The sequence below is a fragment of the Linderina pennispora genome (genome assembly GCF_002104995.1).
Source record: "Linderina pennispora strain ATCC 12442 chromosome Unknown DL89scaffold_15, whole genome shotgun sequence".
NCBI lineage: Eukaryota > Fungi > Kickxellomycota > Kickxellomycetes > Kickxellales > Kickxellaceae > Linderina > Linderina pennispora.
In genome coordinates this window covers 486,206-497,762 of record NW_024468263.1, presented here as the reverse complement: position 1 = coordinate 497,762, position 11,557 = coordinate 486,206, and the positions used below count along the sequence as shown (strand labels likewise).

The window sequence follows — 11,557 nt, the reverse complement described above, 5'->3', positions numbered from 1 at the left end:
CGACTTACCAATGCAGTAGTGTATGCTACACACACTTCATGACGACGACGCCTATCGGACGCACGCTAGCCCGCTTTGCAAGGATTTCCAGGTCATCGACGAGAGCATCGCCCTGTCAATGTTCGACTTTGCTACTTCACTCGTCATTGCATCTAGCACCCTAGTGATAATCTCGGCGGCTGTGCCTCTGTTTGCAGTGGTAGGAATAGCTGTGCTGGGTGCCTACACAAGCTTTACGCTGGACTTTATGCTGTCGCAGCGTGAGCTCAAGCGTCTAGAGTCTACCGTGTTTGCACCGGTCTTGTCGCTGTACAGCGAATTGATTCAAGGCATCGATACCATTCGTGGGTTTGGTATGCAGGAGGCATACATGGCGAATTCACGGAGCGATTTACCGAGTATGTGGCTTCTGACCTCACATTCCGGTCAACCAGACGCTGGTTAGGCAGCCGCATGGGGCTTACGAGGCTCGCTGGTTGGAGCCACCACAACGGTTTTTATTCTGTGGAAGGTTGAGTATTTCACCAGCGGTTGGCAGGGTTCATTATGATCATTGCGGTGAACTTTTGGCTCGAGTCCATGGGTGTTGTTCGCCGGTACTGCAATCTTGAGATGGGCTTTAACTCGGTCGAAACGCGTGTTTCAATACCTGGAAATCGACCAGGAGGCGCCGTCCAAATCGTCTGTGGGAACAAACCTTGCCCAGGTTGGCCGCTTAGAGGCGAGATTGAGGTCAGAGATTTGGTCGCTGGGTATTTTGCGAACGAGCCTGTGCTGCACGGACTGAGTTTCAGCGTTCGTGCTGGCGAGAAAATTGGCATTTGTCGGACGCACAGGTGCTGGCAAGTCAACGTTGTCTTTGTCGCTGCTGCGGCTTGTTGAAGCTACCAGCGGGCAGGTCTTGATTGACGGCGTGGACATATCCAAAATCGGGCTTGAGGACTTGCGCCAGAGCATCACGATTGTACCCCAGGACCCAGTTCTATTCAACGGCACAATCAGATTCAACCTGGATCCCTTTGGCGGAGTACCCGGACGAGATCCTGCTCGACGCACTCAAGCGCACGCTTCTGCTCAAATCGACCCATGGATCGGCAAGGGACCGAAGCGTCGCTGTATTTGACTCTCTTGACGACGAAATCATCAGCAATGGACAGAATCTGTCACTGGGCCAGCGCCAGCTGGTGGCTTTGGCACGCACACTGACACGTCGGTCCAAGGTCATTTTGATGGACGAGGCTACGGCATCGGTTGATTTCGAGACCGACGAAGCCATGCAGCGCACTATCCGCGGAGCCGAGTTCAAAACTCGACCATTCTGTGCATTGCACATCGCTTGCGCACTATCATCGACTACGACCGGGTTCTTGTGCTGGAGAACGGCAGGGTGGAGGAGTTTTGGCACTCCAGCAGAGCTAATTCAGGCGGAAAGCGGAGCGTTCAGAACGCTGTGTGAGAAGAGTGGAGATATGGAGTCGTTGACCAAAGATGATCAAGTGATGAACGCCTGACTACTTTTCATGAGTCTGACTAAGCTCTTGTATGCAGTATGTATACGATGTAGAGAGTAGCAACGCTATACATATTTATGAGTTCGGGCTTGAGACTGTTGCAAATAAAGACATGTCAGATGGTGTTTATTTATTATTTCTACGTGAAGTCTGGACACATGTATTGCCAATCACCTGCCATATGTGACAGGAATGCAGTGTTTACTGCATGCTGGTCCCTTTGGATAACCCTGTACTGATAATAAACGATGTATGCGACTCCAGGTGGATTTAAAGCATTCAAGAGTTGTAGTTTTAATGATCGCAGCTCTGTCCACATTCCAAACGATCATATAAAGTGCTGACACCAGATCTTGACAGCCTTTCTTCCACACCGTTACTCAAACCCTACATCTTTTATATACGTGTCGCCCAATTCAACCACAACGAATGTCATCACTTAAAGGGCTCTACATTATACATACCGACCCAAAGAAGGTGACCAATATGTACCGGTGGTCTATCCTCTTCCTAGACATATTTTCACTTATGAAGCTCAGGAAAGTCGGCAGTAAAATTACACCTGTGAATTGCTGCGATTCCAAAAGAAGGCAATGGAGCCAGTGCCTGTGCCAACTATTTCCCTGATATCGGCTCAAAGCAAACTGAGAACACTCTGCAAGAAATGAAGCATTTAAATATGTATGGGTGTTGCAGTCGCACTGAGTTTGTGCGTAATGAGAGGTCCTTATGTTTAGAAGGATCCTAGAGTTTAAGGGGTTTCTGTTAGATTTGCCTTAGCAAAACAGTGACATTTGAGCCATCGATGCATGGATATACCAGTTTCTTATACTGAAGTCACGGCAGTTTTAATAGTATTTGCGAATACAGAGTCAAACCATTAACCACTGTCAAGAATTTATAAATAACAAGATAGCCTGCATAGGGCTCTAGATGCCAGCTGTATGGATTACAGACAGCCCTTGACTTTTTGGCTCTTAAATTCTAAGACCAAGGTATGCCACAATAGCATTTTTTATAGCAAAGCTGAGACTTGGCAGAGCAACCTCCACGCTGGCCGTTGACCTAAACGCGCAGCTTGGGATTGTATGCATATTATGCACAAGTTTACAAGCGGGTGCTACCGGTAGGCTAAAAATAGGCCAAGACAGAAATCATCACGCTACTATGAAACGAAGTCAGAGTATCCGTGCAAAGAACATATTCAGCTTTGCATAGTTGGCTTATTTGCTACCCCATACTTTGCACCAGGCTTCTTGGCATTCTGAAGGAATCTCATCAGAGCCAGGGATACCAGAGTTCTTCGCTATGCTAAGCTTTTCCTATAAATTGAGAGACAAGAATCCATTCGGACAGAGCACTACGCTCTACACAAACTTCATTTATCTTATCACTTTATTCCACTATGCCCGCATACGATTCGGGGACAATTGTCGTGACATGCAAAGCACGCACAAAATGCGGCTATGACTTCTCATTCTACTACCCACTCTACAAGAAGCATCGATACTTCGAAACCGTGAGAGGCGTGCTTACGACGGCCATAGTGAACGAACAGCAAGGCGAAGAGGTTTTGACGCACCCGAGTGTTGACTACGGCCCGCCGATTTGAATTCGTTGACCCAGTCCAAATGTGAAGCCGAGGTTGTAAGGTTGCAATCAAGGATTGGCTCGTATCTAAGTAGTGCAGACATTGTGAAGGATATCTTGGAAAAGTTCAGTATCATCTTCGACCCAAATTCATATGCTCTGGCTGCTTCTGGACATAGACCAAGAAATACAAAAAAGACTTGCTGCTTAATCGAAAATCAGCCTTATGCCGGAAGGAATCCTGAAGATGGCTACAAGAATGGCAAAAAAGTGTTTCAAGTGTTCCTTTAGAGCCATATTTCGCACCTTATATTCATGTATCTCTACTGCCGCATTTTACTGTGAGCTGTTTCTTATGACAAAAGTGTACTTTAGGGTTGCATACCAAAATAGGGCGTAAATGGACATAGCCTTGACCTCTAACCCTGTGGATGCCGTGAAGACCTACAACTGGGGTTTGCCAGTGTGCAACCCTACTGCAAGTTCCATAGCATGTTTGCCAAAAAAGGAAATGCTCATGTCAAGAACATTCATTGGAAATCTCGTAACCTCGCCAATACATTTCGATGATTCTGGCACATGGTGCATCTTGACTTCACTCCTTGGTACATTGATTAGGAAAATCAGGGTTTCTACAGAGAATAACTTTTTGCTCTCACCGTACATGGTGTATCATGCCATTACGGCAATCCTGGCACAAGCTAGCCCCATGTTGAAGGCAGCGGCAGCAGGTTGCTTACGGGATAGCTCCGTTCTCTGCCAGCGAATAAAGCTTAACTCATTTGACTGTAATCTTTTCTACTCACTGTTAGCTCTCTACCATCACCATGTTGCCAAGTAACTACACTTTGTTCTATTCAACCACGCCTGAGAATGAAGGATGCGTTGCGTTCTACGGCGGCTGTTATGACACCATCGATGCAGGAGAAACTTTGCACGAACCACTATATAGGGTCTACGTGAAGTATCCTAATATTATATTCAGCGCGGTGGAAAATATCGTGGACGATGATACAACAGTCATTGCTGGTATCATACCGAACCTCATGACCAAGGAATACACTGAAGGGATTGCAATCGTTGATATGCGTACAGAGAAAAGTGCGAGAGTCATCATCAATGGCAATGTGTTCAATGTTGAACAGCGTGCTACGCAGCTCGGATGGAAGTTCAAAGATCCAGAAGGTATCAAGTACAAATGGAACACTCCAATACAAGGGTGCCAGATGGGAGCTGACTGATGGCAGCGGCTCTGGCGTTGCAGCTTTACATTTTGGAAAGCACAGACAAGGAACCCTAGAGATTCTGCCAAACATGGACAGGCAATTATTTATTCCTTGCCTCGATCTCCCTGGCATTTAGCATCAGTTGCTGTTAGGCAGGCAGGAAACATATCCACATTTGTTAATCCCGGTATATCAATAAAGTCTGGTTTTTAATCTTGACTAATTCCACATGCCGACATATGTAGTCTTCACTGAACTATTGTTTAACCAAATATTATTGGACACAGCACCAGCCTCAATAGCCCATATGTATCAAGGGGCACGCAGCAACATGTGCGGGAACATGGCGTTGCCGCCTTGTCGACTGTACAACTACGTGTAATAGCGATCCTTTGGCGACAGCTGCTTTCCGAGCAGGTTGTCAACCGCTTTAGATTTGCAGCCCCAACCGTATGCAAGGCCAGAGATTCGAGAAACATTGTGTGCATGCCAAGAGCACTTTTTTGCTTGCCAAGGAACCTGTCAATACATGTTGTCACGTGTGGTCCCAATAGCGAACGGACTTGTATTTAATTCATATCAACGCCCAATTCATTGGGTGGTAATCTACACATCAGCTACCTGCAATTCCAATATCGACAGTTCCCGGCTATGGTCGAGTACACCACTATTTCTGAGCAACAATCGCACCAATTGCTCCATCTACCATGGAGGATTTACTGACCTTGCTTCGGCACAGGCATCGGGCGAGCTGGCATACACCATTTTTCTTCGGCTTCCTCGTCTTATTATCAGCTCTCATAATCTGGATATATCCGATGATGCAACTGTTGTGCCTGGCATGCTGGTTCATTCTGATGGCAATACGGCTGTTGCTGACGTTAGTCCAGGGCAATGGTAGGTCTGCTCAGGTTTCTGTTAAAGGAAAGTGTGTTAAAGTAGCTGCAGCGGATTGCAGGCGTCGGCTGGAAGTTCACCGACCCCTAATGGGACTAAATACAGATGGGAGGTCTTGCGCAAGGAGAAGCGCTGGGAGCTGCAAGGGTATCGAGGAAAGGCTGTTGCTACCTTTGACAGCAGGCAGTTTTGGAGTGACAACTATGCCAGCTTCATAGTGGACGAGAGTATGGATGAGGACCTACGCATGCTGGTCCTACTATCGTGGGCATTGAGTGCTAAAGCGATTTTTACGAGTAAGACTGTTCCTACAAACAGTGTAGGTGGAGGTGACGACACATTTACCAACGCCAGTGGTTGGTGGGTTTTAATATACATCGTTTAACAGATGGTTTATCAGCCTTGTCAAGCACGACAGCTACATGAAGAGTATGCACCTCCATACTAATGCATGGCATGTTTAAATTTGCTGTCAGCTTGGATTATACACTGCTGTTGCGAACAGACGCCATCCTGTCAAAGGTACGCAGCCATATTCACCAAGGGCTTGGCCACACATATTTCTATGCTACATTACTAATCAAAGTACACTGTTTGCCGGTTGGTATTGTCTCGCCCGGATGTTGGGAACATGGCTTGTTACGAGAAATCAGTGGCGGCTGGTTCCAGAATGCAACACGCATGCACGCCAAGATGCTGTCAAAAAATTGGCCGATACGGACTCCGCATTGTGTGGGTCACATATAAAATGTGCACGGGTGACAGGGCTTTCACAAGTTAGACTAGCATCACCTTTTTATCAACCGCATCTCCGTCTACGCACTTTTTGACTATGGCAATTGAGGAATACACGCTCTTCCTGGGCGACAATCGCAGAAGCTGCTCTGTTTACTCTGGCCGCTTTAACAGCATCGAATCCGCACGGGGGCTGGGCGAGCTAACCTACAACATATCCTTAAGCCACCTCGGCTTGTTATCAGCTCGCAGCAATTCGATATTTCTGATGATGTAACCTTTGTGCCTGGCATGGCTGTCCGTACTGAAGATGGCGGAGAGCCCTTGGCTATCGCCGACGTCAATGGTGCCAACGATAAAGAGGTACGGGTTTCGATTAGCGGTCAACAGACTAGCATCAAGCAGAGAGTGAAAAGCACAGGATGGAAGTTTTCTGACCTGTCAGGCGCCGCATATAAGTGGATAGTTCAAAACAAGGAGACAGGCTGGCAGCTGCATGACCGTCGAGGGAATGCAGTTGCTGGTTTCGATGGCAACCAGTTTTGGTACTGCGGCTACGCAAATTTAACCATAGACGAGGAATGTTAGCGAAGAGCTACGCCTGCTTGCACTGCTTTCCTGGGCTCTAAGTGCGATAACTACCTTTGGCAGCAGGCCTGGTAATGGCTCCAAGGCCAGGGCATCTACCACAGTACTGAACATATTGTCGAATACACCGCATCGTGAGCACCAAAATGTTCTACCGGATTTCTATTAGGCTGCCTGTGGAGTGACTCGAATCGAGTGCAACGGAGAACAGAATGCTTGAGCACTTATTAGTCTGCTACATACTTCAATACCATTCACATACAAAAATAATGCACAGTCGGAAGGATGGAACAGTGGCATACCCGCCACATTGGACACTGCACCCAAAAGGCGCAGGTGCCTGCTGGTTGGGCGCCAAGACGCACTGTCACATTACTCCGCTGTGAGATCTGGAGATATGCAGCGGCCTCTCCCGGATTCGATTTATTACGCTTTGACAGGCGATCACGGTGACCTGCAGTTGAAAATGTGCCACAAAGAAACGGCTTTGTGGACCGGTCATAATGCGGTCCATGGAACATCTCTGGGATCTTCGGGAGGTGGGGAAATCACAGGCTGGGGGCGTTACCCTTCTTTTGCTCCTTTCCCCGCCTTGTGCACCAGTATCTCCCATTTCTGTTCCTCAATTCTTCACCTCATCCTTAATACACCCTCATCACTTTCACCCATGTCAGCCATACATGAGTATACGCTGATAGAGAACGGGGACATTCAGTGCGTTGGCGTCTACCCGGGAGTACACAAAAGCAGCTCACATGCAGAGAGCACCACCACACCGTGCTACACAGTCGTATGCCAAACACTGCCAGTATATTTGTACCAGGGGAGCACACGTTCCGGTGACCATGCAGAATACGAGGCACACCCGGTGCTGCTATCGCATGTGGCAGATATCCATGGGCCAGGGTTCGACGGGTGGTTCCAGGCAACCTCAAAGCACTACGAGTTTATTGATCTGCGGGGGCGGCTCCTGAAGTGGAGCGTGCGGCTACTGTCGCGGACATGGAAGCTGACAGACCAGCAGGGCGAGATCGTTGCGTATTTCCGGCGGGTGGGGCCGAGCCTGCGGCGTATTGGCACCGTGGAGATTGTGCGGGCTGAGGATCTGGCTCAGCTACCGCTGATAATCCTGTCGTGGCGGCTCGTGGAACTGCATAGGTACATGAACGACCGGTCCGTGAAGGTGTGGGCGACAACAGACCCGCTGCAGAAGGACACCAACGAACAGGAGGTCAGTGGGGTGGGGCAGTTTATGTAGAAGAGCAGGAGAAGCGCTGGGTTTGGCCGAATTTTGTAGTAATTTTCAGTTCCTCTGGAGGTTCCACGTAGAAACTCTTTTTTGCATGTTTTATTTCTCCAATAAACCAATCGAAACTTCGAGGTAAGGGAGTGGTGGCAAATCAAAAATGAACTCCAACAAATACAAAAGCTGGGCATAATCGTAATTATGACATGACACATGTGGTAATCGCTCAAGCTAGAACAGGAGTGATATCAAATATGTATATGCGATTTAGGGACATGCACTGATTTAAGGTTGCATTGCCAGGGCATTGGGGGTTTTTGGGTGCCATGTCTAATAATGCTGTAATGTATTTATTTGATTCATACTTCTGAGATGAGTGGCAAGATTGGACAAATTATACACGAATGAGGCTCTTAGATGGATCCAGAAAGAATGCATGCAGCGGCAACAGCCACAGCGCACGCAGCCACCGACCTGCCCACATTGCCCGTATTGGCGTGGAGGTCCCCGGGCGTCTCTGCTGATTCCTCCTGCTGCGTGGAGAGACTATCGGTCCGCAGCTCAGCGCTCCGGGAAGGCGATGACACAGACTGGCCAGGATGCACGCCAGATGGAGCAGGGTTGGGGGATACTTCCTGGCCAAAGTTGAACAGGCTCGACATACGCTCTAGAATTGACGCTGGAATGGTCTGCGATGACGAAGCAGAGTCCTGGACAGCTGTGGGCTGGCTCTGGGGTTGGGTGGTGCCGGTGGGCTGTTGCAGATTGGTGTTGGGCCTGCTTCCAGGCTGCTGGCTAGTGTCATTGGGTTGCTGCTGACCAGGGCTACCAAATGGCGGCTGTCTGCTACCAGAGGGCTGTTGGAAATCTCCAGCAGAAAGCAGGGACTGGCCGTTGCCGTCAAATGGGAACAGCCCGGCAGCATCGCCAGGATCAGAAATCGGCTGCTGGGCACTGGTGTCAAATGGTGGCTGTCCGGCGCCATCGCCCTGGAGAGATCCTGGGATGACAGCACTATTGCCAGAAGGATCTGTGGCGATCTGGCGCTGGCTCAATGACAATGCGACTGGGGAGAAGTAGACAAGGGAGAGCAGAGTGGCGGGGCATTTCATTTCCTGTATTGCAAGTGGGATTCAAGGGGATGCGTGGCCGAATGCAAATAAGTCTAATGGGGAATTGGATTGCAGCTTGTGTAAGGCAATGTAGGAACGGTGGGGAGAGGATATACAGGCGCACCCTCTTTTATTTGCAGCATGGACGGACGGGGAGGATCCTGGAGCCAGTATAGTGCGTGGAGAGGCTGGATTGTCCATGATGATGAGCAGTAGCGGGTGATGCATCTCAGAAACAACAACCGGCCAGCCTCGCAAGCGTGATGAAAGGGATAGATATCAGCAGCAGCAGGCGCGGGAGATCTGGGGAGGGATCACAATGGATTCGGGAACTCGGATCCTGGAATGCACGAAAACGAGTCGGGTTGGCGCAGGTAGGCTCATGGGCCGAGGCTCACGTGGCCTGCGGACAAGGCGCAGTCCCGAAACTGAAAAATTGGGGTGCGTGGAGGATCACCCGGGGAGGAGCTGCATTGAGCGCTGGAAAAAGCCTAAAACAGAGCGCGCTGACTGGCTGAGAGATCAAGCCGTAGAGGCGTGGTGCCAGCGCTGACATGGTGGGGAGGCTGATCCTGCTGGCGAAAAAAAGACAAAGACAAAGGAAATGCGCGACGGCGCGATGGAGGGGAAGCCAGGTTTGGGCATGCATGGCTGGGCTTGCATGCGAATTGAATGGCAATTGCGCGCAGAGGGGTTGAAAAGGGCTGGGGATCGCCATGGACACATAAATGCGCAAAGGCTCCTTCCCACTCCAGAGCCAGGCAGGCTGACACGGCAATATAGAGCGCGGGGCCGGTGGGTGGGCAGAGAATGACAGAGTTTCTCGCAGCTGTCTGTCCGCACGCCAAGGGGGCGCTTGTAGACTAGTGCAGCGGCTGGCGTGCGGAGAGGGGCCAGAAAAGGGATAAAAGGCTAGCGTCTATTGTGCGTGCTACATTCCAGGAACCAGCAAAAAAGTCAGGTCCTCTCTTTATTCCGCTCAAATTATAAAAATACACAAACTTTCTCGCACCCTTTCACATTCTCTTAATCCCCTCTTCGCATTGCACCTTTCCCAAGGTGTTTTATTATTTCTCTTAACGCTACGACCTTTTTACGCACACCCGATATCTATTTTATTCGTATTCAGTCTGTATGTACATGCGCAAAACAACACCCACAACGCACCGGCGCGGACTGACACCACGGGTGCTGGAGCTGAGCCGGCAGCTCAATGGTATTGAGTTCAAAGAGCCGGTGGGCAGCGAGGAGGCAGTGGGGAGTCCGCGGGTACCGTCGGCATACAGGGCCTCGCCTCCGGTGAGCCACGACAGCGGGCTGCGGCTGCGCGAGCGGCTGCGAGTACCAGTCAGCGAGCCTGGGGATCTACGGGGGCTGGAGCTGGTGGAGCCGGCGCGCGTGGACACAACGTACCGGGAGGCGGCCGAGTCGTCGGACTACCGGCAGCGGCGGCGAGGTGGCGACTCGATCGGGTCTGACATAAGCTCGGTGGAGCAAGCGCTAGAGGGGCGGACGATCACGATCCCGCCGTTTCTGGCAACGCTGGGGGCGGGCGAGGGCGAGCCGGCGGAGCGGGCGCCGCTGCTGGCAGAGACGCGCAAGCTGGCGGCATTGCAGCGGCGGGTGCATGAGAGCTGGAGCGAGGTGGGCGCGTCGATGCGGGCGGTGCGGGTGCTGGTGGTGAGCAACGGCGGGCTGCCGGCGGTAGACCAGCAGGCGCGTGGGCGGCTGTGGCTGGCGATGCTGGAGGTGCGGGCGACGGGTGTCGAGGGCTACGAGCGAGCGCTGGGGCTGTGCCCGTCGGCGTGTGCGGGTAAAATCAACAACGACGCGTTCCGCACGCTGGCAGGCGACAGCGAGTTCCGCAAGACCGTCACCACTGAGTCGGTGGTCCGGGTGCTGAATGCGCTGCTGAGCGCCCCGGGTAAGTGAATAGTGCAGGCGGGGGCAGGGCGGTCTATTGGACCGGGGGGATGTAGTGTGGGCGGAGTTTGCGTAATTGCTAGGCGCCTCCCCATGCGGGCTTCTCTGAAGCAGCCTGCAACCATCGATACTACACTGAAAGCTGAGTTTGTTTATCTTTTTTACCCTCGTAGATCGGTCAGCCAGCGATCCCCCGCGGTATGTGCAGGGCATGAACACACTATTGGCACCGTTCCTGTATGTGATGGACGAGAGCGCTGCGTTCTATGCGTTCCGCCAGTTTCTTCGCAACGAGTGTCCGCTTTACGCGCGGCCGTCGCTGCCGGGCGTCCATGCGTGTGTGCAGCTGGTGGACGAGTGCCTGGCGTTTGTGGACCCACAGCTGTACTCGCATCTGCGGCGACACGGCGCAGTGGCCAAAATCTACGCGTTCCCAGCAGCGATGACGCTGAGCGCCAATGTGGGTCCGCTGCGCCAGGTCGTGCGGCTGTGGGACTTTCTGCTGGCGTTCGGTGTGCATCTGAACGTGGTCTGCATCGTGGCCCAGCTGCTGTCGATGCGTGAGCTCCTGGCCACGACGACCTCGCCGATGCTGTTCCTGCGGTCGTTTCCGCCGCTGCGGGCTGCGAGTGTGATCCGCCGCACGCGCGAGCTGTACGAGCTTCTGCCGGAGCCGCTGCGGCGCCGCATCAAGCGCCATGCCCACGACCCGGCGCTGGCCGAGCTTCT

The 11,557-nt window shown here is 51.6% G+C and overlaps 8 protein-coding genes across 8 annotated transcripts; 6 read left to right on the top strand and 2 right to left on the bottom strand.

The window, feature by feature from the left end:
• Positions 1 to 22: 22 nt before the first annotated feature.
• DL89DRAFT_295499 (P-loop containing nucleoside triphosphate hydrolase protein) lies at positions 23 to 1,511 on the top strand (the record flags this gene model as incomplete). The annotated part of the gene is made up of 7 exons (XM_040890645.1): positions 23 to 398; positions 539 to 627; positions 665 to 681; positions 720 to 795; positions 848 to 1,027; positions 1,062 to 1,300; positions 1,445 to 1,511. 7 exons carry the CDS (start codon positions 23 to 25, stop codon positions 1,509 to 1,511), a joined length of 1,044 nt encoding a protein of 347 aa, XP_040740649.1.
• Positions 1,512 to 3,928: 2,417 nt separating this feature from the next.
• DL89DRAFT_260271 (uncharacterized protein) lies at positions 3,929 to 4,342 on the top strand (the record flags this gene model as incomplete). Its single annotated transcript, XM_040885765.1, has 1 exon — positions 3,929 to 4,342. The coding sequence occupies one exon, from the start codon at positions 3,929 to 3,931 to the stop codon at positions 4,340 to 4,342; it is 414 nt and encodes a 137-aa protein (XP_040740648.1).
• Positions 4,343 to 4,527: 185 nt separating this feature from the next.
• Positions 4,528 to 4,877, bottom strand: DL89DRAFT_65934 (uncharacterized protein). The gene has a single exon (XM_040891963.1). It carries the CDS (start codon positions 4,813 to 4,815, stop codon positions 4,591 to 4,593), a length of 225 nt encoding a protein of 74 aa, XP_040740647.1. The 5' UTR covers positions 4,816 to 4,877; the 3' UTR covers positions 4,528 to 4,590.
• A 69-nt stretch (positions 4,878 to 4,946) lies between these two features.
• DL89DRAFT_270180 (uncharacterized protein) lies at positions 4,947 to 5,989 on the top strand. Its single transcript, XM_040888596.1, is given in 5 exon segments — positions 4,947 to 4,986; positions 5,006 to 5,198; positions 5,218 to 5,265; positions 5,286 to 5,580; positions 5,613 to 5,989. 5 exon segments carry the CDS (start codon positions 4,979 to 4,981, stop codon positions 5,648 to 5,650), a joined length of 582 nt encoding a protein of 193 aa, XP_040740646.1. The 5' UTR covers positions 4,947 to 4,978; the 3' UTR covers positions 5,651 to 5,989.
• A 220-nt stretch (positions 5,990 to 6,209) lies between these two features.
• DL89DRAFT_270179 (uncharacterized protein) lies at positions 6,210 to 6,899 on the top strand. The gene is made up of 3 exons (XM_040888595.1): positions 6,210 to 6,504; positions 6,539 to 6,843; positions 6,878 to 6,899. Exons 1-2 carry the CDS (start codon positions 6,251 to 6,253, stop codon positions 6,714 to 6,716), a joined length of 432 nt encoding a protein of 143 aa, XP_040740645.1. The 5' UTR covers positions 6,210 to 6,250; the 3' UTR covers positions 6,717 to 6,843; positions 6,878 to 6,899.
• DL89DRAFT_270178 (uncharacterized protein) lies at positions 6,728 to 7,907 on the top strand. The gene has a single exon (XM_040888594.1). The coding sequence runs from the start codon at positions 6,945 to 6,947 to the stop codon at positions 7,803 to 7,805; it is 861 nt and encodes a 286-aa protein (XP_040740644.1). The 5' UTR covers positions 6,728 to 6,944; the 3' UTR covers positions 7,806 to 7,907.
• Positions 7,908 to 8,132: 225 nt separating this feature from the next.
• DL89DRAFT_65874 (uncharacterized protein) lies at positions 8,133 to 9,123 on the bottom strand. The gene has a single exon (XM_040891961.1). It carries the CDS (start codon positions 8,903 to 8,905, stop codon positions 8,207 to 8,209), a length of 699 nt encoding a protein of 232 aa, XP_040740643.1. The 5' UTR covers positions 8,906 to 9,123; the 3' UTR covers positions 8,133 to 8,206.
• Positions 9,124 to 10,597: 1,474 nt separating this feature from the next.
• DL89DRAFT_215982 (RabGAP/TBC) lies at positions 10,598 to 11,537 on the top strand (the record flags this gene model as incomplete). The annotated part of the gene is made up of 2 exons (XM_040884302.1): positions 10,598 to 10,829; positions 11,011 to 11,537. Coding segments are annotated over 2 exons (759 nt in total), but the record flags the coding sequence as incomplete, so codon positions are not given.
• Positions 11,538 to 11,557: the final 20 nt, after the last annotated feature.